At 34.5% G+C, this 26,983-nt stretch overlaps 2 protein-coding genes and 1 long non-coding RNA gene across 7 annotated transcripts in view; all 3 read right to left on the bottom strand.

The window, feature by feature from the left end:
* Positions 1-538: 538 nt before the first annotated feature.
* Positions 539-10,854, bottom strand: LOC123528797 (high mobility group protein B3-like). The gene is made up of 6 exons (XM_053521574.1): positions 10,709-10,854; positions 8,040-8,179; positions 7,743-7,853; positions 5,698-5,845; positions 5,136-5,242; positions 539-1,601 (listed from the first exon to the last, which is right to left on the bottom strand). The coding sequence occupies exons 1-6, from the start codon at positions 10,710-10,712 to the stop codon at positions 1,509-1,511; spliced, it is 603 nt and encodes a 200-aa protein (XP_053377549.1). The 5' UTR covers positions 10,713-10,854; the 3' UTR covers positions 539-1,508.
* On the bottom strand, positions 1,641-5,129 carry LOC128547892 (uncharacterized). The gene is made up of 2 exons (XR_008366750.1): positions 3,381-5,129; positions 1,641-3,237 (listed from the first exon to the last, which is right to left on the bottom strand). It is a non-coding gene; the product is annotated as an uncharacterized LOC128547892 (long non-coding RNA).
* Positions 10,855-17,503: 6,649 nt separating the features above from the next.
* The window catches only part of LOC123528775 (protein kinase C delta type-like), a 95,660-nt gene continuing 86,180 nt past the window's right edge, over positions 17,504-26,983 (bottom strand). For all 5 annotated transcript variants that reach the window (XM_045308763.2, XM_045308765.2, XM_045308766.2 and 2 more), the window contains one exon: positions 17,504-26,670. In XM_045308763.2, the coding sequence (XP_045164698.1) occupies positions 26,527-26,670 (144 nt within the window). In that variant the 3' untranslated portion in view covers positions 17,504-26,526. The remainder of the gene's footprint in view (positions 26,671-26,983) is intronic.

Raw genomic sequence — 26,983 nt, 5'->3', positions numbered from 1 at the left:
CCAAGTGACCTAATTTTAGCCGCAAGCTTAATTTTCAAGTTGCAATTTCATGGACATAGTTTTAGATCAAACCTAAAGATTTTAACTAGAAAATACGGCCTTTAGTGTTAACAAAGTTGTTCCACGATTTGACCCAGTGACCTTTTTACCCGATTATTCAATATTAACCTTGTTCTTTTTCTATAGATAAGAACATTTGGACAAATACAATCAAAGATGTGGACTCCAGTGTTATGTTGTGTTTTGAACCACCGACAACACAGAAATGACCTCGTTCAAGACCTTAAAGATGGTAATATTTTGACCAAGACTGGGCCAAAATTGTGACTTCTAGAGCGTAAACAGTTAAATTTGTTGGCGACAGACATAGGGCTATCTTTCATTTCCGAGCACATTGTGCTCAGGTGAGCTAAAAATGGATAGGTATTTCTATTTCGTCTGCTTCACTATAATATTCTTTTGCATTCATTTAATTACATCAATATTTATACAACATTCAGTCAACACTGAAGATACACCTAGAATTAAAAGACCAGCATTTCAAAATTTTAAATATGGTTTATTAACAGATGCTCGATGATATACACATGTAAAACTAGAATGCTAAACATAAAAAATAAAGTGTCACTGAAAAATGTTGCATAAAAATCAAATGGACTAAAATCACAAATACAAGGTTGATTTGATTAGGGGTTGAGATTGCTCGTTTTCAGTTTTTAAATGAAGCATACAAAGGTTCCATTACAAATATGTGAAAAATAAATCCAGATTCACTGAAGATTATTGGGAGACAAGATCCCTGAGATCTAATAAAGTACAAAATGGTAGGTTGCCCTATAATAACAGGAAACTATTAGAATGACTATCTTGTGTATTAATCTTTTGACTAACAAAAAGGCAATTGGAGTTAAAACATTCAACTAAGATTACTCAAGGGCGAAAAAACTAGTTTTGGTGAACACTGCAAAAGGTTTAAAATAAATGTCTACAAACTTGTATCATATTCTTGTGGAATGGCGGTGGGAGAAAAATGAAATGAGAAATGACAAGACAATATCAATGACAATAATGGAAGATGATAATGGTACTAGTTTGTGTATGTCAAGATCCAATAAAAATGTAAGCAACACTGCACTTGAGGTAAAACATGTTTTGAATCACTTGTCAAGTGCATTATTTGGAGTCCATTTCGCTCCTTATACTCGTATTTGGTAATTTTCACTTTTGATCATAGCCTCACAACTTTCAATGTTTGAAGGTTTTAAGCGACTCCAGACGCTTTCTTTCCCTTTTTTCCCCGTGGGGTCCAGTCTTCACTGTACAAATGTTTACTATTAAATGCAAGTAGTCTGCTGTTCACTGCAGACTTCCAGGGATTCTGTGTTCCATTAGATCCCGAAGTTTTGAATTTTAAGTGGTCATGTTTGAAGTATGTACTTTCGAAGTATACTGGTCTGCCATATGGCTTCACAATCTGACAATTCACAACAATTAAACATTCACAATTTCTATTCATCTTCCTCCTCCTCCTCATATTCTTCATCATCATCGTCAACGTCATCTTCTACACTTGCTCCACCTCCATTTGCTGAAGCTCCACCCTGAAAAAATTTCAACATTTATCAATTTTATTTTTTGCAGCAGAACATTAAAACACAATGTTTGCGTTAAACATTCAAGCTATTCATTCATGCAGGGTTTCAGGAATCTGCACATTCATTTGCGGGCTACTAATATTTTTGTCTGGTAGCCTATCAGTTTGGGTTTCTTTGGCAATATTTGCTTCGTGCATATACTATGAACTGTTAAAAGTAAGATGATAAATAAAATGTTCCATATCTTATCAATATTTTTCTCTAAAATAGCAGTAAAACAAGAGCACCGCCTTGCGGGTGCTGACGCTCACCTGATTTTTTTTGTGTAATAGAAATATTGTCCTACCCATGATTTTCTAAGTCTAAAAAGGGCCATCATTCTTGCAAAAAGCAGGATAGAGTTATGTTTCTTGATGTTCAGTGTCCACTTATGATGGTGAAAAACTGTTGCAAGTTTTAAAGCAATAGCTTTGATAGTTTATGAGAAAAGTTGACTTAAACATAATACTCAACCAAGAAAATGATTTTCTAAGTCCAAAAGGGGCAATAATTATTGCAAAAAGCAGGATGGAGTTATGTTGCTTGCTGTACAGGGTCAGCTTATGATGGTCAACAAGTGTTGCAAGTTTCAAAGCAATAGCTTTGATAGTTTAAGAGAAAAAGTTGACCTAAACATAAAACTTAACCAAGAAATCTGATATTTTCTAAGTCCAAATGGTGCCATAAATCTTGCAAAAAGCAGGATGGAGTTATGTTGCTTGCTGTACAGGGTCAACTTAGGATGGTGAACAAGTGTTGCAAGTTTTATAGCAATAGCTTTGATAGTTTAGGATAAAATCTGACCTAAACATAAAACTTAACCAAGAAAACTGATTTTCTAAGTCCAAAAGGGGCAATAAATCTTGCAAAAAGCAAGATGGAGTTATGTTTCTTGATGTACAGGGTCTGCTTATGATGGTGAACAAGTATTCCAAGTTTCAAAGCAATAGCTTTGATAGTTTAGGAGAAAAGTTGACCTAAACATAAACTAAACCAAGAAATCTGGTATTTTTTTTAAGTACAAAAGGGGCCATAAATCTTGCAAAAAGCAAGATGAAGTTATGTTTCTTGCTATACAGGGTCAGCTTATGTTGGTGAACAAGTATTCAAAGTTTCAAAGCAATAGCTTTGATAGTTTAGGAGAAAAGCTGACCTAAACATAAAACTTAACCAGGCAACGCCGACGCCGACAACCGCTCAAGTGATGACAATAACTCATCATTTCTTTTCAAAAAATCAGATGAGCTAAAAAAGACTTATGAACGGTTAAATTTAAAATCAAACTTGATGTGAACACTAAATTGGCTCAAATGACAGGACCACCCATGCCAGTTGCACAACTCAGAAAGGGCATCAACATCCTACTAAGTAACAAGAGCTGTGGGAAGACAGCAACAGTTACAGAAATTGTTACCCACAAATGGTGGTCGACAAAAGGGTCATAACTTTGTGACAAAGAAATAAGAGCCTGCCTACGGGTGCCATCGCTTGTCTGCAAGTGCTAGACAGTATGCAAGGAAAGACTTATAGTTCAGAATTTCTAAGAAAAACAAGAGCTGTCACTAATGGTGACAAATGCCCCCGCAGCACCTTGACCTTTGACCTGTTGACCTCAGTCAGTAGGGCTAGTGTACTCAATAAGTACTATCAGCATGTTAAGTTTGAAGGTCCTTGGTGCAGTGGTTCGCGAGTCAAGTGCCTTCATGCAAAAAGTTAACGTTGGCCCCTGTGACCTTGACCTTTGACCTGGTGACCCCAAAGTCAGTAGGTGTGGTGTACTCAATAAGTACTATCAGCATGTTAAGTCTGAAGGGCCTGGGTAGAGTGGTTCGCGACTAAAGTGCCTTCATGCAAAAAGTTAATGTTTGCCCGTGACCTTGACCATTGACCCCAAAGTCTGTAGGGGTGGTGTACTCAGTAAGTACTATCAGCATGTGAAGTTTGAAGGTCCTGGGTGCACTGGTTCGCGAGTAAAGTGCCATCATGCAAAAAGTTAACGTTGTGACGGACGAACGGACGGACAGTTGAAAACTAATATGCCTCCCTTCGGGGCATAAAAAGGGCCATAATTCTGAAAAAATGCAGGTTCGAGTTATGGTTCTTCGCATACATAGTCACCTAATGATGATAAACAAGTGTGCAAAGTTTCAAAGCTGTAGCTCTTACAGTTTTTGAGAAAATGTGGACCTAAACAAAAAATTTAACCAATGCAGATGCCGACGATCAAGCGACGGCACCTTGTAGTGTTTTTTCGAAAATCAGACAAGCCAAAAATTGTGGATTCTATACAATGCTTATCACATAATTAAAGTACACAAGTCTGTAGTTAAATCCATTTTAATTGAGTTGTTACTGAGATATCATCTTAATGCAATGTAAACATCACGTGGGAAAAAAAGAGAGGGATGTTTCTTTGTGCAAAAGCAAAATTGAGCTATGTGATATGTGAAGCATGTCAGGCCATCACAAAGCACACAAGTGTGAAGTTTCAATCCATTCAAACATGCGTTACTGAGACACAAACTGACATGCAACAACTTAAAACAAATACAAAGAGCACAACTTTGTGAAAAAGCAAAGTATAATTACATAATCTGTGTGAAACATATATCATATGATCACAGTGAACAGTGTTTTAATAATCCATATAACATTTGATAAATCAGTTGGGAAAGAAATTTTTGCAATGTGAAAAATCCCCCCTTGGCCCTGAAATTAATAGGGGATTTTTAGATTCAATGGGGCTTTTTAATTTCAATGAAAATATCAACAAAAAGTGCATACTCTGATGCATCAAAAACGCGCAACATTTCAACTTACCGTAATTTTCTATAAAGAAATAGAGGAATGAAAATGTAATGCAATTCAAATCTTTTTTGTTTACTGAATTATATTCGAAATCGAATTCATTCCGTTGCTACTGTTACGATTAATAAAATGTCAAACATAAAAACTTCTGCGACGTCAGCCATTTTTGTCACCCTTTGGCAGTTGTTCCGACAGTGGTCTTTTTCACCATGCTTTGCACTATTAATTTCAAATGCAAATCAAACAAGAACTACTCGTGGCTTATACTAATAGATATACCTTTCTAACGATACCCGGCCGAAAATAAAATTCACATTTTTACTGGTTGAAATCGTCAATAGATTTCTGATTTGTATAATTCTCATCAACTACAGAACGCAGAAAATCTGGCCGACCTGAGACGTAAAGAGATTTTTCTAACAAACATTTTGATTGGATCGCTGCATGCAATTGTAAATGGAAACTCTGTGGAAAGTGATTTATTTTAGCATAGGTATCCCCAGAAAGTACCACTATGGCACGCCAGTAACTAAGTCTCGATTTAATGGTGTACGTTTTACTGATTTTCTGCCGGGATTTTCGCGCATTTTATGGGAATTTAAATGCGTCTTTTTTAAACTGAATCACGCCCTCCTTTCCCAACCAATGATAAATATATAAGCTTGCGTAATTATTTGAAGAACCATATCTTACTTTTCTATATGCTGCCATCTGTACTTCATATGTTTTCTGTCCCTCCTGACTTTTCTTCTCATAGGGCATTTTTTCTGAATCGTCCATCTCCCGCCATTCTTCACCAGCTGAAATACACCACATTGTTTTATTTTCACTTATTCTGGATTCTAGGTTCCTCTCTAAAGGATTATTTCATGCATGGGCACCTCGGGTAGAAACAACAACCTTCCCAAAGCCAAATGGGTGATTTTCTCACAAGGAAGAATTACGCGCCCAATTAATGTTTCCAATTTACAGGGGGTAAAGACAAGTAAGTCAGCAACCTTAAATACTCTTCCATGTAGGCCCCTAATGGGAGGTTTAGACCTGAGATACCGTAATAATTGTTTCAGCGTTGGAAAGCAGCGGTCTCTCATGCCAGTATACTTACTTTTCCTTACAAGAATTCTGCAGTGCAAGCAAGGTTCCAAGGCTAAAGTTAAGTGCAAGTGCACTTAAGTCAACAACGTAAACAACTTGACAAAAGGACATCTAAATACTTCCATCAATTATATCAATCATTTATATAAAGATTACATACCCATTTTCAGTAAATCTTTGTTTGCAATATCCTTTCCTCTATGACGTTCCCTGAAGTCTGCCAAGAAAAGGAAATAGCCAGTCAAGGGCTTCTTTGGTGCATTTGGATCCTTTGTTTGTTTACCTCTGCCACCTCCATACTGTTGCATCTATCATAACAAAATTCCACATGAATTAAACAGATGAAAACAATGGTCTAAAATGAGTACTGTTTTCCATCTCCCAATACCCACCAAAATTGTCACTATCAAAATTAAAGTCTTAGTATTAAGGATATGTAATTTTGACAGATTCTTAATCGCTTTCGTGTTGTTAAGGTAGTTCTGCACGTTACGATTGAAATTTTTTCTACAATATAGAATTTGATTAAACTCTGATTTTTCAAAACTTCAGAATATACTAAGAAAATTCAGCAAATAAAAAAGATAGGGTCATGTGCTTGATTTTTTGCTAGACTGATTTGAAAAATTTCGGCCTCATGCAAGTTTTCGTAATGGGAGTCTATGGGAAAATCGCAACTTTCATAACATTTACGCAAATAGAAATTTTTCTACAATGTAGATTTTAATGAAAGTTTATCAGTTGTAAATAAATATATAGGCCTATAATAGAGTGAAATAAAATGTATAGGTCCGTGTGCTCTTAATTTTTGAGATATTTGGCTATGATTAAAGTGAACCGCCTATTTTAAGCTGATTTTAAGACATTATTTTGAATTATTTAAAGTGTCAGATATTTCAATATCATATATTAACTTTATAAAGATAATAACAGTGCCATTTTAATAAATTTACTCACTGGTTGCCATTTATTCATAAAATGATTTTCGTTTCCGTACGCCGAATCCAGGCATTATTCTACGTTTTCCGGATAAATGACGTTACGCCATGACTTCCGGTTTATCAAACGTGCAGAAGTACCTTAACTTCAAATCAAAGTGGTAAGTTTACAGGGCTGATTATAGCTGAAAAACTGGTTTTACTTCAGCATGTAGGAGGCACACACTGATTTTATCACACACTACATATTTCAAATGTTTGTTAATTGTACAAATACTAAACAAAATTGTATAAAACGTATTTTCATGCCTACCCATCCAGCCATCAATCGCATGAATTACTGGAGGGATGGGAAACTTAAAAATTTTTTCAAGGTTGGCTCAATATATGATTTTCTTCAAAATTGGCTTACAAAGTGAATACAGCCAGACAAATTGTTTAGACTTCCCTTTAATAATCCACTAGCACCAAACTAGAAAGGAAATGCCTTTAAACTGTACATATTATACCCTACCCCTAGGTGTTCTATCAAAACCATTGGTACCCAAATGGAAAATATGAGCCCACTTCTCACCTAAAACATACTGTCTCGCAACTGGGTTCTATGCATTTTGAACAACTGTAGTTTATTTTTCATCGTGCACCACACGCTATTTTTCTAAATTTCTATCGTGCATGACACACATCTCACGACTCTATCTAAATTTTGATAAATACTTGGATAACCGGTCCAAATGTAGACATATTCAGATCCACAATGTGAAAATATTTTGTCAAGAGTCCCTTTTTGCAGCATGTGTACAGTAAAATATGTATAAGCAACATGAAATGTGTCATGTGAATGTTTTAGATTAACACACACACAAAAAAATTATGTACAACTGTTTCTCATTCAGAATCATAATAAAAGAAGACTCCAATTCATTTCGAGTTTTACCGAATAACTGAAAATTGCACATTCTGTTGTATTTGTTAGCAGCGTTGTAACTAATAAAAGTGCACACAGCTACATCATGACCTGAAGTTCATTGTGGAAGGTTATCCAACTTAAGGTTATAAAACAATCATTACTTAATAGCTTGCATTTTTGCCCAAAAGTTAGTCGGACATGATATTTGATAACAAGAGGTTTTGTCAACATTCGTAGTGCACAGATCTGTCAAATACAAAATTTTCAATTTCAGTCCCTATTTCTTATACATTTTCCATACTCTATCTACAGCAAGAGCCTTCAGTTTCATTTTAACGATAGTTGTGAGTCACCTACCTCTCGGTCATATCTCGCCTTATCTGCTGCAGCCTTGTTATCAAATACTTGTTTTTCTTTACCATTTAGATTTCGCCATTTCTCAGATGCTTCCTTTGTGAATTCTGCAATCTGAAATATTGCACAATAATTCTTTTTATTCAGAAATTTGACTTTCCAGGAGGCAGGACTGTTTGTGAGAATCAAACTTTGTCCTTCAGTGGCTGTTACTATTAAAATAGTAGAGACTGAACTAGGCAATCACTTAAAATTTGAACATACATTGCTTCAATACCAATGGTTATCTGTAACACTTACCTTTGATATCGATCTGCCCTGTTTCTTTGCCTCTTCTCGACAAAATGCAAGATAATAGAAGTATGCAGATGTTGCTCTTTTTGGCTTGTTAGGGTCCTTGGCTTTCTTTCCACCTGGCCTTCCATCAACCTTTGCGCGACCTGAAAGTGTAAAATAATTGGATACTTCTATTAAGTTATTCTATCTTATTTCATCAAAACTGGCTTTCTTGGCTGAACTTCAAACATGTCTTTCAGCCAGAAAATTATTAAGTTAGAAAAATTTATTTCATTTTTGGTTGCGGATTTACCCCGCTACCAAAGTTACAAGTGTATTTCTGACATTTGTATAGCATCTTTTATTCCTAATCACATTAAAAGGATGTTCATGTGCTACACAAAATAGTCCCATTTATGAACATTGCGGATGAATTATCAATGATCAAGCAGTTCTAATTTAACCTGTATCCATTAGATTATATAAGATCTATTAAAGATAAGTTATTCCAGTCCATGCTTACATTACTGTAAACTCCAGTAATTATTGCCCTATTTTGAGAAACAAAATGCACCAATCGAAGTATCTCAGAAAGTTTTGTAATTTTTACTTTTAAGTCTGCTGGTACATTTTTCTTTTACTAGTCCAAATAATTTGAAGTCGGAACTGATTCCGAGATATTTTCGCGATAGGGCTTAATCGCTCTCTTTACGTCAAAATCAGTAAAGACCTTTTCTGTGGTGAAAACAGATTTAGGGTAAAACGGGATTGGGCAATATACTTAAAAGATGAAATCGTAAAACAAAATAAAACAATCATTTTACGGTTAAACACAACAGTAAAACACGTTACCTCGCTGTATTTACATGTCCGCCATTACATAATCCTATACCTTAGAAAGTTCACAAAAATTTCCATAAAGAATGATTCTATACCCCTAAATTTGTTTGCAAAAAGAAGAGTACATTTATCACGTGACAACTGCAATTGTGGACAAAATATTGCAGACAGTTGTACCCATAATTGTTTTCAAATGGTGTTGCGTGTTTCATTTTATGCCAGATCAAAAGAAAAAATGGACTAAAAATGTATTAGATTAAAAGGCGAGTCTGTGGCATTTGATTTGATGAAATTACAGCATTATGATTTCTGGCATGATTCCTGGTTAGGTTTCAATACTGGGTTCGTTTCAGCTCAGAGATCCAAAACAGCATCTATAACATCTCTGAAGCTGAATTGTTTTAGAAAAAGTGGCTAGCGGTCCGGTAATCAATAAACAGACACTATAATGTACTGTATTACCAGTGTATAAGGTGATTGCTGATAAAAAGTTATGATTAGTTGTCATAAAGTTGCTATTAGGCATTTTTTGTAAATATTTAATTTATAATTAGCTCTCACTCGGGTTTGATTTCGGGGTACACTGAATATGAAATTCTAACAGCGGTTTCCGGTAGTCTTCGTTATTATTAATTGGGTTGCCCGAAGCCCGGGACAAGTAAATCCTGTTTCAGAGAAGCCAATGTTTCCAGGCAGTTGCCTGAACGGACAAGTGCATTTTTCCGAAATTAAATCCCTTAATTTTCATAATTATTACAAAAAGAATTTCACAAATCCGACATGAACGTCCTAAATACTGGCTTTCATATATTTACGCATGAATTGGTGATGTCACAGCATTTTGTGTTCTCTGCATCTTTATTAGCCTAGACGCTTATTAAATACTATTGCTTGCAAGTGTTTTCTTGTATTCAGCGTCTTTGCAAAATGATGAATCTAAAATACTTTGAGGGTGCTCAACCCAACAAAAAGCGAACTGTACTTTTATTAAATTCATATAAATATGAAAACTGATTGTAAAATTTAGTTCAAAACTTGGTAGGCATTGGTGTTGTGGAATATAACAAAACCCAGCTAGATTTATTTCATCAAGTCTGGTCCATTAGAATTGTAGTTTGAAACACAACACTAAAGGCCCTAGCTAAACAAAATTTAAGTATTTTCTGTTTCTAGAGAAGGGTAATGCAAACTTTTTCTTTAAAAAATTAAATGCACCACATAAACAAACTGATTTTGGGCAAGTAAAAATGTTTCCGGGCAAGTGGTTTTCTTAAGTTACTTGCCCTGACAAAAAATTAAGGTGAAGGTATTTAAAACAACCAGTAAAAATATGTGAGCAAACTTTTGAGACAATCTCCCATTTTTAAAGATAAAATATAGTCTCTAGATTGATTCTAGAGGTACACTGTATCTAGCACATAAATAAATATTGCACTAGTCCATACTTGGTAGAAAACTTGTATTTCAGTGAATTAAAGAAACTGTAGTTCAAGAAAAAGTAACTCTTCCCTAACTGTCGCATCTCTACACTGAACAAAGGAAAAGGGAGGTAATGACGTTAAACATTTTGTAAAAGGCAAAACGCAATTCAATTTGATTTATTCAATATCTGATGGAACAAGGTCACAAAATCCACTTTCTGGATATCAAAGCAAAAACAACAACACGGCAAAAGAAGAGTAAAATCTAGGAAACACAGCGCACAAACAACCGGTATTCTCCAACAAAAATGGCACCGACAGGCATTTCACTATTTCACGGTCATTAAAGCATTAAAACACACACATATCTGTGAATTAAGTATGGTAAATACATACAAACATAAATGCAAACAAATTTAAAATGTGACATACCCATTTTCTGTCTATTTGGAGTTCAAAATTTGATGTTTACTTGATCCTTCTTTGTGCTATGTAGGTCGTCCGGCCGCCTTTTACTTCTAGATGCTCAATATACCGCTCACGTGGTATATAAATTAAGCCAATCCGTGACATCGTAGTTCCCGCCAGTAGCGTGCCTAAGGGAATTAACTCTTATCAGGGGAGGTACTTCCGTGGGGTAGCAGATAACAAATTATCAAGTTTCATCTAGATTGTCTCAGAAATTCGTTTGTATGAATTTAAAGACTTTTATTTGCTGTTCCCTTTTAAATGAAATTATAGATAAATCTTGTTTTGGTTGTTTTCTTGTTTCGGACCCAGGTTTCAGGTTTTGTCCAAAAAATGCAGCGTTTTTATTGAATAAGTAATTTATAATACAACATATCTTGCATGAAACCGTGACACAATATCTTTTGAAAATAGGTCTTGATGTTAGAAACTGGTTTTATTTACGCGTTACACACAACTGTCTGACTGGAAGACGGATAGTAATCAATAAATAGGCCTAGATCTATATAGTTCTATCCTGGTTTCTGAGGCGATAAGCATTTTTCGTAAACTCACAAAACTAAAGATATCAATTTTGATTATGTTCCTAGATATATATCATGGACTCTTTTCAAACGCGTAAACACTTATAGAAAAAGATATATGTTCATAACTTTCCCACTAAAAAAATTAACACCTCTCTCACACACATATCTTCATCCCAGCACAACCTACCCAAACATAAAGGTTTTCAGTTCTTTGTAAATCAGGCAAAGATCTTTAGTTGGAATGCATTTCACTGACCTCTAGATAACGGTGTTGCTTTTGAAAAGATACTGATATGCATTTTATAACGTTGACGTAGATTTTTGAAGCTATTTTTGATTCATTTGGTGGGGCATAAGATATATAGGCCTAATTTATGATGGAACAATCGAATTTCATAGTGTTCTGGTGAAAAAGGGATGATATTTTTTTTTTTTTTTTTTTTACATTATACATATTGTGCGACTGAAGTCAAGCTGATATCACACCCGATATTGCCTTTAGAAAAGTTTGATAAATGTCGCCAGTCGGCACTCAGATAAGCGATATTAGGTGATAGTCTGAAACGTCTAGTAACAATTAAAATTGAAAACTAGAAGTAAAGCCTGTCAAAGCTGACACATTTTTGTCAATCAACGTCCGCCGGATATATTATACTGTATAATCAATGTTCTTTATTTTGATGTTATCTTTGCGTTGAAACGTTTCTTCAACATCGGGTAATAATAAATTATGAATTATATTGTTTTACTCCTTCTGTCGTTTATTTTTATTTCATTTCATAATCATTAAACGGTGAACTATAAATAAAATATTAAAAAGACGAATCATTCATGATATTTGAAGTCTAATACAAGCAGAATAAATTAATGATGAGAAATCCGCAAAATATATGCACACATATGTGTAGCGGTGATCGAAATCAATGTTTTCCCGCGTTTATGACATTGTCCGAGCTTCACAGTATAACACATAGCTGGTAACGTGAACCGGGGGTAGGAAACGAGATCGACTTTGCTGTACTTTGCTCATGTGCCAATGTGCGTCCAATTTTTGGCGCGGCTTAACCATTTTAGAGCAGAAAATTTACGTTATTCTATTCTAAAACGTGAATGACAATATTCTCAATTTGATACGTTTCTCATTATGCTGGAATTTCAAAAGATCTTTCTGTCGAGTTTTTCTTAAACCCCAAAGTACATCTACAGAGAGCGGTGGTCTAGTGGTTAAGGTCAGTGTTTGGCCGCTCAACCCTGAGGTCTTGGGTTCGAGCTCCACTGGGGTCATGACCATGACTTCTCATATGACACCAGTACTGGCTTTTCCAGGAAGCGGACTCGAGAGTGGTTCAAATAAGATTGAAGCTTTCATCACAATCGAGCTAAAATAAATTAGTATAAACTAAGAGTACACTTGTTATACACAATAAACATGTACATACTATAGAACAGCCGAAACTCGAGGTCAGAATAATGCTCTTTCTATATTTTATATTGTGTAAATTCTTCACTTATTGATTTAAATTTGGTAGAACATATATGTCAGGGTCGTTTCTCCGTCTACCCAGAGCTGTGTGCCAAGCACGATGACTGGGTAGGTATTTTCAGTCTAAGATATACTATGACCTTGGCCTTTGACCTGATGGCCCCAAAGCATTAGCGGTCATCTACTGACCACAAGTAATTATCCTGTTAAGTTTGGTGACAGTAGGCTTAAGGGTTCTCCAGTTATTGACCGGAATCTATTTTCAGGCATATGTTTACCTTGACCTTTGACAACCTGACTTCCAAAACAATTAGGGTCATCTATAATCTCAGGTAATCATACCTGTTCAAAGTTCATAGGTCAAAGTGTTCTACAGCTACTGTTCAAAGACTGTTTTCAGTGTTAAGGACACTGAGCAGGACCTTGACCTGTGGTATGTTTTTAAAGCCTCATTGACACTGTAACATTGACCTTTAACATACTGCCGACAGAAATCATATGAAGTTTAAAGGCAGTATATAGTCATAAGCATTTTTTGAATTAGCTATTGATCAGAAAATGTTTCCAGTTTGGATGCCACTGTGACCTTGACCTGTCATTCTAAGGATACTCTACTAATGAGAGGCATTCATCATGTGATTTTTTAGGGCCATTGGCACTTGTCGTCTTCAGTTATTGATCAGACAGTTCTGCGGAACCATGACCGTTGACCTACTGATCCCAAAAGCAAAAGAGACTATTTATCCTTTGAAGTTTGATGACTGTAGGTCAACGACTACAGACTGACATTCGAAGGGGGCATAATTACCTTGGCACATGTTGCAAGCATGATGGTGAGTTTAGCCCCCTATAGAATAAAATTTGATGACAAAATAGACCCTTTGGGCTGCTCTACCAATGGAGAGTTATTTGACAGTCTTTTAAAAAAAAAATCCTCTGTAAAATGACAGTATGTTCAAGCTAATCACTCTTTCCTCGCTCCACAGTCAAGGTCACAGTGACTGTAAGATCCTCTATTGTGTTGAGTCTATGAATAAGTTGACAGTTGGTTTCATCATATTCAGGGTGATTCATTTATTCATAGCACAAAATGGGTACCAGTAGAGGTCATGGGAATAAGAATGTCTTTTATAGGCAGGGTTTTAGATGGGAGGCATGCTCCCAATGAAAAGAACCATATTGTTTGTTAACTTGATGTTTATTGAAGTTATATGTCAGACATGTAACAACACTACATATACAAAAAATTCAAAAGAACAATCAATTATTTGTAATAATGAAAAATGAAATTTAATACAAAATAAAAGTTATTTATCAGAGTGTGTCAATATAATGTATGTGTACGAGGCATATATACTCTATGTTAAATCTAATGAAAGAAAATGATAAAAAATGTTAATTGCAATATATAAATAGCTATATAAAGAAAGTACAAAAATTAATGCACGTAATCTAAAAATGCAAATTTCTCACAATTATTTTTGTTTATTTCTTAATTATGAGACTTGAAAATATATATAATTTTTTTTAAACAATTAGGAAAATAGCAGACTGTTAGAATCTCTTGTCACTTATAAGAACTAGGTACACAATTTCTTCACTAACAACAGGGAGATTACAGATCCATCTAATATTTTCCATAATATTTTTCAAGAAACATCTTCGATGCCAAGTACAAAACATAGAAATTAAAATGAAATTATTCGACCAACACCATTACAATATGTAAAAACCTTCTTTTTTTGCTTATTTTATTACTCTAGAAAGCGTTTATCCACACATACGCGGACATGTTGACATAGAGAGATTCCAACTTCTCTATTGCCTTTCCAACTAAATCACTTTACTAAGTATTCCAACTAGATCACGTTTCTTTGTAAATTCTTTCCTACTAGAGCAATTACTTAATTTTTTCCCCAATACATTCTTTTCAACTTTCTTAGTAAATTGTTTACAAGTAGATCAGTGACTTACTAATTTTTTTTTCGAACTACTTTCTTAGTAATTTTTTTCCAACTAGTTTCATAGTATTTTTCCCCTAACTAGGTCAGTTTCAAATTTACCTCTTGGTGTGTTTATAGAGGTTCGCTATACTTACAAACACCAAGTTACCAGAACTCAATCACGAAAAAAACCCCAAAATTATTACTTTGAAGTATAAAAAAATACCACTCACTTTTCATTCATATCTCTCTACATTTGAAGAAATGTTGAAATATAGTGGCAGCACCGTTGATTCTTTTATTTCAAATTTGTTTTTTAATCTCCAAAAATAAAGTTACAATAATAATGTACAGGAAGATGTACATTTGCCTATAATAAACACACACTGGGTGAATAGTTATATTTATTCTGAGAACTTTGTACTTGGGTATGCATATTTTAAAATATCTACTAAATAACAGGTATAAAATGTTGTAAAAAAAATAAAAATTTTGATATTTTTCCCCTGTAATTTTCATGGGCAGAACATAAAAAAGTGCCCAATGTACAAAACTGTTCAAACATCCATACAGGACATTTTGTTACTTAAATTCTTAACAAGTGGTAATACATCTCTCACAAAAATGAATAGAAAATGTAATGACTGAGGCACTTTCGCTGTTTAACATGGTCTCACCTATATAACCAGCTTTTTAAAACCTTTAGCCAGCTAAATTTTTAAAATGAACTGGTCTATTATTCAATTTGGGCTATACCATTTATTATTCAAAGGGGTGTTCACTGAAAATTTACTTGCTGAATAGCGAACAGTGCAGACCAAGATGAGCCTGTACGGATGTGCAGGCTAATCTTGGTCTGCACTGGTCTCAAATGCAAATCACTTGCCGCCAGCAGGCTAAAGGTTAACCCTTAGCCTGCTAAATTTCTAAAATGGACTGGTCTTTCATTCAATTTGGGCAATACCATTTATCATTTGAAGGGGTGTTCACTGAAAATTTACTGACTGAATAGCGAACAGTGCAGACCATGATCAGACTGCACGGATGTGCAGGCTGATCTTGGTCTGCACTGGTCGCAAAGGCAGAATCACTTGCCGCCAGCAGGCTAAAGGTTAACAAAAAAATTATTCAGTTGAAAGTGAGGTACATGTACTACAAAACAGATAACATACAAGTCATACACCCATATTTTATGTACAAATAAATGACTGACAGTAACAAGAGAATCCAGGGGCCTTATTCATCAACATTCCAAGTCTGAAATTAAGACTTTGATTACTTCCCTTGAAATCCTGTTGAAACTTTGCAGAGCTTTGTTGTAGTAAGTTCTGTACCTACAGCAAGTTTCATTAAAGTCCTTAAAAGATTTAGGAAGATAGGACAAGAAGTAATTTTAGCATTTCAAAGTCTAAGTTTCATACTTGAAATACTAATGACTACAATATGGAATTTGGGTTTGTATTAAAAAATATACATAGTCTGTAATTCAGATTTTGACTTTAAAATGCCACTTATTTGCTGCATTAATTTTATCAAAGCATAAATAGCATTTTGTCTGTTATGTTGGGTTTAACATCACACGGACACAATTATAGGTCATATGGTGACTTTCCAGCTTTGATGTTGGTGGAAGACCCCAGGTGCCTCTCGGCGCATTAATTTATCACAGGCAGGAACCTGCGTAGAATCACCCACCTTCTGTAAGCCAGCTGGATAGCTTCCTCACATGTGAAGAATTCACTGCCCCGGAGTGAGACTCGAACTAATATCGGTGGGGGGCAAGTGATTCAAAGTCAAGAGACCTTAACCACTCTGCCATACAGGCCCCATGGGATTTTGCTCAAATACAGCTCTTATAATCTATGAAAAGTACAGCAAAGTTACAGCAATACAGACACCCAGTAAACAATAATACTGAAATTGAAACTGAAAAAATTGTTGTTTTTCAGCCCATGTCTATATTTCAGTCCTGGAAGATTGATGAATACCTATCCTACTTTCAAAACAAACAAACAATAAAATGGATTTGCAAGATACACCACAAGCCAAATGTTGGCAGAAAGACAGACAGAATTCACTAATCCTTGTAAACAGAGGTAATTTTCAAAAAAGTTTGAATGAACTTGCATGATTTTAAGGCATTAATATTTTTATATTGTCTTCAACATTACAAGAAGTTAACAAGCACCTTGATTAAAAAATATTTCAGAAATTAAAAACTGGAAAACTAAAATTAATCAATTATGTGAAATTTTATTTAAAAATTGTATGCAAGTTAATACATTTTGATTCTATTTGTCTGATTTCGAGTACTAAACAGCGTTTTTCTCTACAGTATTTCAATCATGTAATGGCAGTCAGTTAACCTAACCAGTGTTCCTCTTGATTCAACAGATTTGTTCTCCACAAATAGCTGATGTGACAACTTCCCCACATGTTAGTCAGAAGTGGAGGAACTGTCAAATCCTGACAGAACATACAACTAGGATGGAACTCGCAACAGCTTGATTCATAGTCTTGTACTGTACCTACTGACCTAACTGTAATACCTGGTGTAATGAGAATTTTGTAAACTGTTTTCATTTAACTGTAATTACACTGTGAAACACAGCTAGCAAAGAATGAATGTGGTCCCAGGCCAGTTTTTCCTCCTATTTCACATGTTTGGACTGCTCAAAACCCTGCTGCAGTAATTCAGGTGCTGAATTTCCCATTCCCCCCCCCCCCCCCCCCCCACACCCAACCCCCTTCCACCCCCATCCCTAACTTTCCCAATCATAGTAGTTGTTTTAGCAATACAAGGATAAATGCTTGTGTATCATATATTTCTATTTTCTTTACAACTGTGCAGTGTTAAAGATATTTTGCATTTATCTACAGTTAACAGTGATTGAAGTTGAAAGTAAAATACTGGTAATTAATCAAATACCCCACAAGTCATGGTAGGGATGACAATTAATATGAACACTCTATATAAAATACTAAAGTTCCATTTCAAATCAGAAGTACAATGCCATATTTTAACATTTTACCTCTCTGAATAATAATTATATACAGTAAAATAATATAAAGATCATAAAGAAAGAGAAGAGGACAACTGAAAAACTCGAAAGAAGGTTACAAGCCTCTTTTTAATGTATTGTGCTAACTGTTTAAACTTATTCATTAACTTCAAATGTGTTGTAAGTTCTTCAGATCTTAATTCTCTAAAAAATCTTGCACATCAGCTAAACTACAAAATGTTGGAACATATATTTTGAAACCAATGCACATGATCATCCAACATTTTTTTTTTAAATATGGAAATGACGTTCCAACATTTTATTTTTATCTATGGAAATGATATTCCAACATATCTATATAATCTAAATGATGTTGTTGCAACCAATCATGATGATGCACATATTTTTATCCCCGAAAATGACTTTGCAACACCTTTGTATAGTTTTGGCAACCCATACAGATGCCATATCCAAAAGATGTTGAAACATAATTAACATACACATATAATTTTACAACACATTTTAGATGAATTTTTCAAATGTCAAACTGATGCTCAAATATCAAGAAAGTCAGTACACTTCGTTCTGTCTGCTCTACAGGGCTTCAGCCACTGTTTATATTCGTCCTTTGTCTCCCACTTACTTGAGTAAACATGTTTATTTTTCTTACTCATCTTAATTCACTGGAAACACTCGAAAATAGCAAAAAAATGCGAGTTATTATTCCCCGTATTTTTTTAAAACGGGAACGGAAACATGCAAACGGTGATACAGTAGAAATAGCACTCTGTAAATATCGATAAAGTGTGGCAGTAGACCACTATAATAGCATACGATACCCGATCCTGCAATTTCACGAATTTATTTTCATTTTCTCTGATTTACTTTAAGCCTTATAAATTCTTTTAGCAAAGCAAAGTTACGGAAAGAATATTTTCAAGAAGTGAAAGGTCAAATTCAAGGAGTTTTTTTTTTTCAAAATTCAAGTACTTTTCCAGGTTTTTTAGGGTTTTTGTCATTTTCAAGGAGTTTTCAAGGACTACCATTGAATTCAAGGACTTTTCAAGGCCTGTGCAAACCCTGTCCGATACAAGTCTATATAAAACATGGGACCCCCAGGGCAGGGCCTTTTTCCTTGCCAGGTGTATCATTTGAACAATTTTGGTTGAGGACCATAAGACAATGCTACAAACAAAATATCAAAGGCCTAAGTCTTGTGGTTTCAGACAAGAACATTTAAAAACTTTTTTTCCTATATAAGTCTATGTAAAACTTGGGACCCCCGGGGCGGGGCCATATTTGACCCTAGGGGGATAATTTGAACAACTTTGGTAGAGGACCATTAGATGATGCTACAAACCAAATATCGAAGCCCTAGGCCATGTGGTTTTGTACAAGAAGATTTTCAAAGTTTTCCCTGTATGTCTATATAAACTATATGACCCCCAGGGCGAGGCCATATTTGACCCTAGGGGGATAATTTGAATAGTCTTTGTAGAGGACCACTAGATGATGCTACACACCAGATATCAAAGCCCTAGGCCCTGTGGTTTTGGACAAGAAGATTTTTTAAGTTTTTCCTTTCAGTTGCCATGGCAACCAGAGTTCTGCATGGAATTCAATATTTTGAACAATTTGAAAGGGGGCCATCCAAGGATCATTCCAGTGAAGTTTGGTGTAATTCTGCCCAGTGGTTTTCAAGAAGAAGATTTTTTTAGAAAATGTTGACGGACACACGGACGACGACACACGACTGACGACGGACATTGACTGGTCACAAAAGCTCACCATGAGCCTTTGGCTCAGGTGAGCTAAAAATAAAAAAAAAAAAAAAAAAACAAGACATTTTTTATGTCATAAATTAATGCAAAATGTGTTGCACAATATATGTGCATGATAATTATTTTTCCTAAAATTGTCTATATGTTGCAATTCAGACAACTGTAACAGTTACCCCCCTTTGATAAGCAAGATTTGTATCACACACAGAAAATAGTACAGAAAATGTGTTTTGATTGGCTGAAAAATAAACACTCAGTATGTTTCCAAAAGAAATCTAGTAACCTTTTTTGTTTTCTGTTTAATGAATTAAATACTGTCAGTCTATGATTCCATACTGTTTATCACCTTGAATATTTTTTGCAAGCATACTGATACAATTCATATAGTTACATTTCTCACATATCAAATAATGCAGATGTTTCAATTTAACTCCCACATAATAAAGTTTTAACATGAAGAAATATATGAATAATGTTGAATCAAAGAAGTATAAAATACACAGAATCGCAACAGGAGAAAATCTCGGGTAGTCTTGTATCACCGTGTTAACCAGTGTTATCTTATTGAAGCAGTTTGCTGACTTGGATTACTCATGATCAAATCAACAGACGCTTATTAAAGTATAACAGTGGCGATACTGCAGACTGAATTGGGTCCAATTTTCAAACAAGAGCTGTCACAGGAGACAGCATGCTCGACTATTTCGATGCTGGATAGTGAAACTGGGCACACCTTAGGAAACTGGAGCTGTCACTGGAGTGTTTAATGACTCCAATGGTGGATGACGATATTGCACAATAGCTTGAGTCTGTGTCAAAAATATTAAGTAATAAGAGAGATAAAGATAAAGTGTATCAAAATACCATGTAAGTATGTATCAAAATACCATGTAAGCATAATTACTAAGCAAAAAGGGGGCATAATTCATATAATATTTGTGCAAGAGTTATGCACCTTGTGTCATATGATGTGGGTGATGATGTGGAACAACTACTTCAAGTCTGAATTAAATCCATTTCCTAATAACTGAGATACAGTGAAAATGCATCAAAGTTAACATAAGATTCTAAGTAAAAAGGAGGCATTATTCGTGAAAAAATGGTCCAGAGTTATGCACCTTGTGTCATATGATGTGGGTGGTAAGGTAGAACAACTATTTTAAGTTTGAATCAAATCCGTTTAGTAATAAGTCAGATATTTAGTGAAAGTGCACCAAATTAACCTGAAATTTTAAGTATAAAGGGGGGCAGGTAATTCATGAATTATTGGTGCCAGAGTTATGACCCTTGTGTCATATGATGTGGGTGATGATGAGGAACAACTATTTTAAGTTTGAAGCAAATCCATCAAGTAATAACAGAGATAAAGTGAAAGTGCATCAACACTTTCACCTAAATTTTAAGTACAAATAAAATAATAAAATACAGGTGTCACAGTTATGCCCCTTGTGTCAAATGATGCAGGTAGTGATGATGAACAATTATTTTAAGTTTGAATAAAATCCCTTGTGAAATAACACAGATACAATGAAAATGCATCAAAAATAACATAAAATTCTAAGTAACAAAGGGGCATAATTCATGAAAAATTGGTGCCAGAGTTATGCACCTTTTGCTGTATGATGTGGGGTGATGATGTGGAACAACTATTTTAAGTTTGAATCAAATCCATTAAGTAATAACTTAGATAAAGTGAAAGTGTACCAAAACTTTAACCTGAAATTCTAAGTAAAAAGGGGGATAATTCATAAAAAATTGGTGCCAGAGTTATGCACCTTGTGTCATATGACATGGGTGATGATGAGGAACAACTGTTTTAAGTTTGAATCAAATCCATTAAGTAATAACTGAGATAAAGTGAAAGTGCACCAAAACTTTAACCTGAAATTCTAAGTAAAAAGGGTGGATTATTCATGAAATATTGACACAAGAGTCATGCACCTTTTGTCACATAATGTGGGAGACGATAAGGAACAACTATTTTAAGTTTGAAGCAAATCCATCAAGTTATAACAAAGATATTGAGAAAGTGCATCAAAACTTTAACCAAAGTGTGGACGCGGAAGGACGCGGACGCTGGGTCGAGTAGGATAGCTCTCCATACTTCATATAGTCGAGCTAATGACCACTGTTGATTTCTCAGACTTCGAATCATAAATTCATTCCTTCCCTGTGTAGAAAATACTAACAACATTAAAACACCACCATTAACATTATAAACAAACTAGAGCTGCTTTTGAGAAAAGCGCATGTCTCCCGCAACTGCCTAATCATCTGAATACTAGTATCTGAAATCATGCACCAAGATCAGACTTTCAGTGCTTTGATGATCAAAAACAATTTTCAAGGACCATAATTCCGAAGTGCCTGGGCTGATTTGGTTAGTTATCGAACTTGGCCGAGGATTTATTGGCAAACACACATCGTTCAAGTTTGGTGAAGATCGGATGAGAAATGTTCGACTTAGAGTGCGGACAAGATTTGTGACAGACACACATGTGGTGGGAGATATAATGATCTGGTACAAAGTTTTTCACAACACAAATTTTCATCCTTCTGATTTCTGTTTCATACACCGGTAAAACGAGATCTCATTTGGTTCCCACAAGATGTTGGCGAGATTTGCTCTATATGCCTTTCAACTTGTTGATCTGTTTATTTTTATAGCTCTTTGGTTGAATTAATCATTCAAAACAAGATGGGATCCTTGCTCTTATAATTACGGAGTGACTGAGAAGAGTTAATTAAAGTACCGCTAAACAATGTTAAAATGTATACTGGAAAGCTTTCCCTGTACTTTGATTCAATGGAAATAGTTGTGTAAATACTATATAGTAAAAAATAAAACTCTAAAAATATTATACAATCTACAGCATATAATTCTAGGATGGTACATGCACTGCATTTGTTGTAAGTTAAATAACTTTGAAGTTTATATAATGTATCAATATTTAAACACAATAAACTGGTAACGTCTTGTGTGTGTGCGTGTGTTCAGGTTTAACGTCTTTTTCAACAATTTTTCAGTCATAAAGTCTTACTTATTTTACATTTATTAAAATATTGAGTAACTCCATGATCAGCCTCCTGTCAAGCTTGGTACCAGTAGGTAGGGAAAGTAAATCACATTCAACCCTTACCTTGCTAAAGTTCTATAATGAACTTGTCCATCTTTCAATTTGGACAGTACCATTCACTGTTAAAAGGGGTTCTTACCAAAAAGGTACTGACTGAACAGCGAACAGTGCAGATCATGATCAGACTGCAAGGATGTGCAGGCTGATCATGATCTACACTGGTCGTAAAGGCAAAACCAATCGTGACCAGCATGATAACGGTTAATTGCTCTCTCACACACTCTATCTACATTTCAATCACACTGAACTGAACAGACATGTTATATTCTAAAAGAGAGTATCTGAACATTCTTTGGGACAAACTTGTTAAATATAAATAACACAAACAAAAGGACATGATATATATGTATACGAGATAAACTTTATAACAACGATAAAAATGGATAACAAAATATTATGCCACTGAACTCGCAGACTTCAATATAAATTATCAAAATGCTCATAAGTTATTTATTTATTTATCTATTTGGGTTTTACAGCGCACCAACACAGTATAGGTTATATGGCGCCAAACAGGACTACAAATTTTGGTTTCACATCTCAGTGCTCATAAGTTAAGTAAGCAGGAAAAATACAATCTGATTTTTTTCAATTATTCTTCTTAGGCAATTGTAAATTTTGAATTTTCATAATTTCTTACAAGTTAAATCCAAAAATTTCTGAATGTATGCATTATCACCAATTTATTTGATTTTACACTATCTTATAGATTAGAACTTTACTGATGAAATATGCAACAACCGAGTTTTCTAACCAACTACTGGACATGATTTCTAGATCAAGTAACCTGAGAAGTGAATAATAATGTTTTTTGCCATAGTAACATTTACAAGTAGCAAGACTGTTCCCAATAGTTATTCCAGGTTCTAAAATTGAGTTTGTATACAAGTCTAAAAGTGGAACACTGTCATTGGTCAGTTTCAAATCTGTGTTTAGAAACAACCAATCAAATGCAGGAGTTTGAGACTGGTCTCCAAATTTGATTTTATTTACTGCAAGCGAACAGTTTAAAAGTAAGAGAAGAAATGGGTGTGTAAAATATTGGTCTTGTTCACTATTCAAAATCTAATATGATTTGACCTGAATAAATGTAGTTCTTGACATTTGGGTGAAAAATTTTGTAGAATTTAATTAATCCTTGATTTTTTTTTAAACCTAAGAATATACTTAGAAAATCTGGCAAATAAATAAGATAGGGTTGTGTGCTTATTTTGCTTGACTTATTTGATTTGCACCTCACACACTTTAAACATAATGATAACAGTCATCTTCCCTAACTGATTTTTTTTCCATAATGTAGGTTTTAATGAAACTTCACACAGTCATAAACATATGGTCTACAATATGGTGATCTAAAATGTATAGGTTTGTGTGCTTGATTTTGAGATATTTGCCCATGACTAAAGTGATGCACACATGACAGACTGACTTTGGGATACTATCTGGAATTATTTCACATGTTTTCTCATCATATTTCATCATTAGAAAGCTAATAATGTTGCAATTTTAATAAATTTTCACATGGAAAAAAAATCACTTCTATACACCAAGTCCAGACTATATTCCTCATTATCCTGATAAATGACATTAGGCCATTACTACAAGCAGAATTACCTGAATAATTAATGCCAATTACTGCCATTATAACTTTAGTTATCAAACATGTATTTAAACAGACATTAAAAGCAACAGCACTTCATACAAGTTAAAATAAGTCTTTTTGGTCATTAAAAGTGCCCTTCTAGAATATTCTCTCTTTGTAAATTACTGTATGCACTCTGGCATGCTTAATTTTCTTAGCACACAACATTGTGCCGACTACCATTTAATAAACCTGTTACTTATTCAAATGAAGCTCTATGTGGTTAAATTTGCATAAATGACCAACTTCCTACAAAGAAATCTTATTTTGCAAATGCTTACACTCTCAAGTTAACTGATATACGGAGGTTTTCACTCATGAAAATTAGACAATGGTACATGACAATATCACAAGTAAACAAAAAGTAATTTTGATTGTCACAGAAATAAGTTCCTCTACTGAGAGCAAACAGAAAATCTTTCGTAACTCACTTGCGACAACCTTCCATTCCGCCCTCACTACATAAAAACATAGACAAAGATCACGATACGATAAAAGTAATAGATTAACATTAACAGATTTAACAGGATAAAAACAAATACAAGGAAAAGGTGTCCGATTCCTTGAATTTCCTTGAGAAACTTGAACTCTGGATTACATACTAACACATGCCATTTTGTCTCCAATTAACACCACTGTTTTTAGACACTTTCTAAAAATGACTGACCAGCAAAATATTCCATAGCGTCTTCAAAGCCCATATTCATTAACATTTTTACAGTTGTACATAACAGTCTTAGAGTCAAGTATATAAGTTTTATGTAGAGTCCTTGACTAAACAAATCTGTTGAAACTTTGCACAAATTGCAAAAATGCTATAGTTTTGTCAAAATCTGTATTCAGCAAAAAAAATAGAGCCTAGTAAAAACATAGTTAGCCATGAGACAGAGGGACAGGTCAATGATAATTGGAAACAATACAGCATATCTTTACAGGAGAATATTTACAAATGAGATGTCACATTTCTCACATACACTTCTTGCATATAAAACATCATTGAAGTACCAAATCTTCTACAACAAAACACTTAAATTTACATAATCATCTCAACATGTTCTTTGAAAAGCTTCAAATTTTCAGTATTATATAAAAGTTGCCTTACTATGTATTTTCTTTCCATAAAATTTCTAATTTGCTAAGTATCTCCAGACTCAAACTGGCAAATATTTTTTAAAAAATTTGACTATTGAACAATACAGACATGCATAGGTCTAAAATTTTCTATCTGCTTTAAATAGTGACAGATAAAAGTCATTTATACATAAGTGACGCGCCATGGGAAAACCAACATAGTGGGTTTGCGACCAGCATGGATCCAGACCAGCCTGCGCATCCGCGCAGTCTGGTCAGGATCCATACTGTTTGCTAACAGTTTCTCTAATTGCAATAGGCTTTGAAAGCGAACAGCATGGATCCTGACCAGACTGCGCGGATGCGCAGGCTGGTCTGGATCCATGCTGGTCGCAAACCCACTATGTTGATTTTCCCATGGCACGGCTATTAAAATTCTTACAAATAAAGTGTTTTACAATATTAAATAACCACATAATACAAAATCTAGTCAATGACAGTGGCACCCAGTAAATTAATCGATCAAGAGAGTTTGACTGAGAAACATTTAAAACGACTGATTCTAACTTTTAGTTTGTTTGTTTGTTTCACTGGATCTGAAGCCACACTGATACAATTTTTAACTTTTTATGGTGCAAATGCAGGCCTGGTATTCATTCAAAAATCAAAATCCAAAAAATCTACATTCTAAAGCCTGAAATGTCCTTTTCAATAGAAGTTATATAGAGAAATTCTTGCAGCCAAAAGGCTGAAATCAGTACCAGTCCTGACAAATCCTAGGCCTGAGAAAGACCAAAGGTGACTCCTGGTATTATATCTGGCTATGGCCAGTGTCTGCATGCCAGATGGATTGTTTCCTCACTTGGAAGAGTTCTATATCTCTTTTCAGGGTTTGGAACCCAAAATGGTGACAAGGGCAAGTGATTCAACAGCCATACACCATAAACACAAGGTCGCGGAGACCCTCACAACTTGAAAGATTCCTAACTTCCGTTATCTTTACACATAAAAAGACTTTTTCAAGACATACACCACATCACAGAATTTAAAAATAAAACAAATTCCTAAGTGTAAACTTCTGCTTATTATAGCATATAACTATTATAAAACAAGACGTTTCAAAAAACACAAAAGCTGTCCAACTTTTGTTGTGTAACATACATACTAGAGAATAATACAAACTGTAAGATAGTCTATCATAATGCTATAACACTGGTAAAACTGAATCCCTGGAAAAGTCGTTGGTTCATTGTTTTCATTAGATCTTTGTCAGGTGGTGTTAAAGCTACCTTTTCCATCGTAAAATCGGTGTCAAAGTTTGATATGTCACTGTCAGATTTCTGGAAATTAAAAATAATTCTTTCAGTTTAATACCTACTCTAAAACACCTGTCTAACAACACATCCATGTTTAAAGATAAATAAAATCACTCTCATCCTGGTACAACACTTATTTCTTTCTGTTATTAAAATCAATATCTTTATCACTTAACTTTTTATATTTCATATGCAGTATGAAGCCCAAGGCTGCAAAATATTCATCAAATAAATTAGTTATCTTTATCATTATAAGGAATAAATGCTATTTAATGTACACATGCTATACATTATTGATTACTGGGTTCATTGTTGACTCTCAATGGAAATATTGGGG

The sequence above is a fragment of the Mercenaria mercenaria genome, chromosome 13 (assembly GCF_021730395.1).
Source record: "Mercenaria mercenaria strain notata chromosome 13, MADL_Memer_1, whole genome shotgun sequence".
Taxonomy (NCBI): Eukaryota; Metazoa; Mollusca; class Bivalvia; order Venerida; family Veneridae; genus Mercenaria; species Mercenaria mercenaria.
The sequence above is the reverse complement of the archived record's forward strand: the minus strand, read 5'-3'. Positions and strand labels throughout refer to the sequence as shown.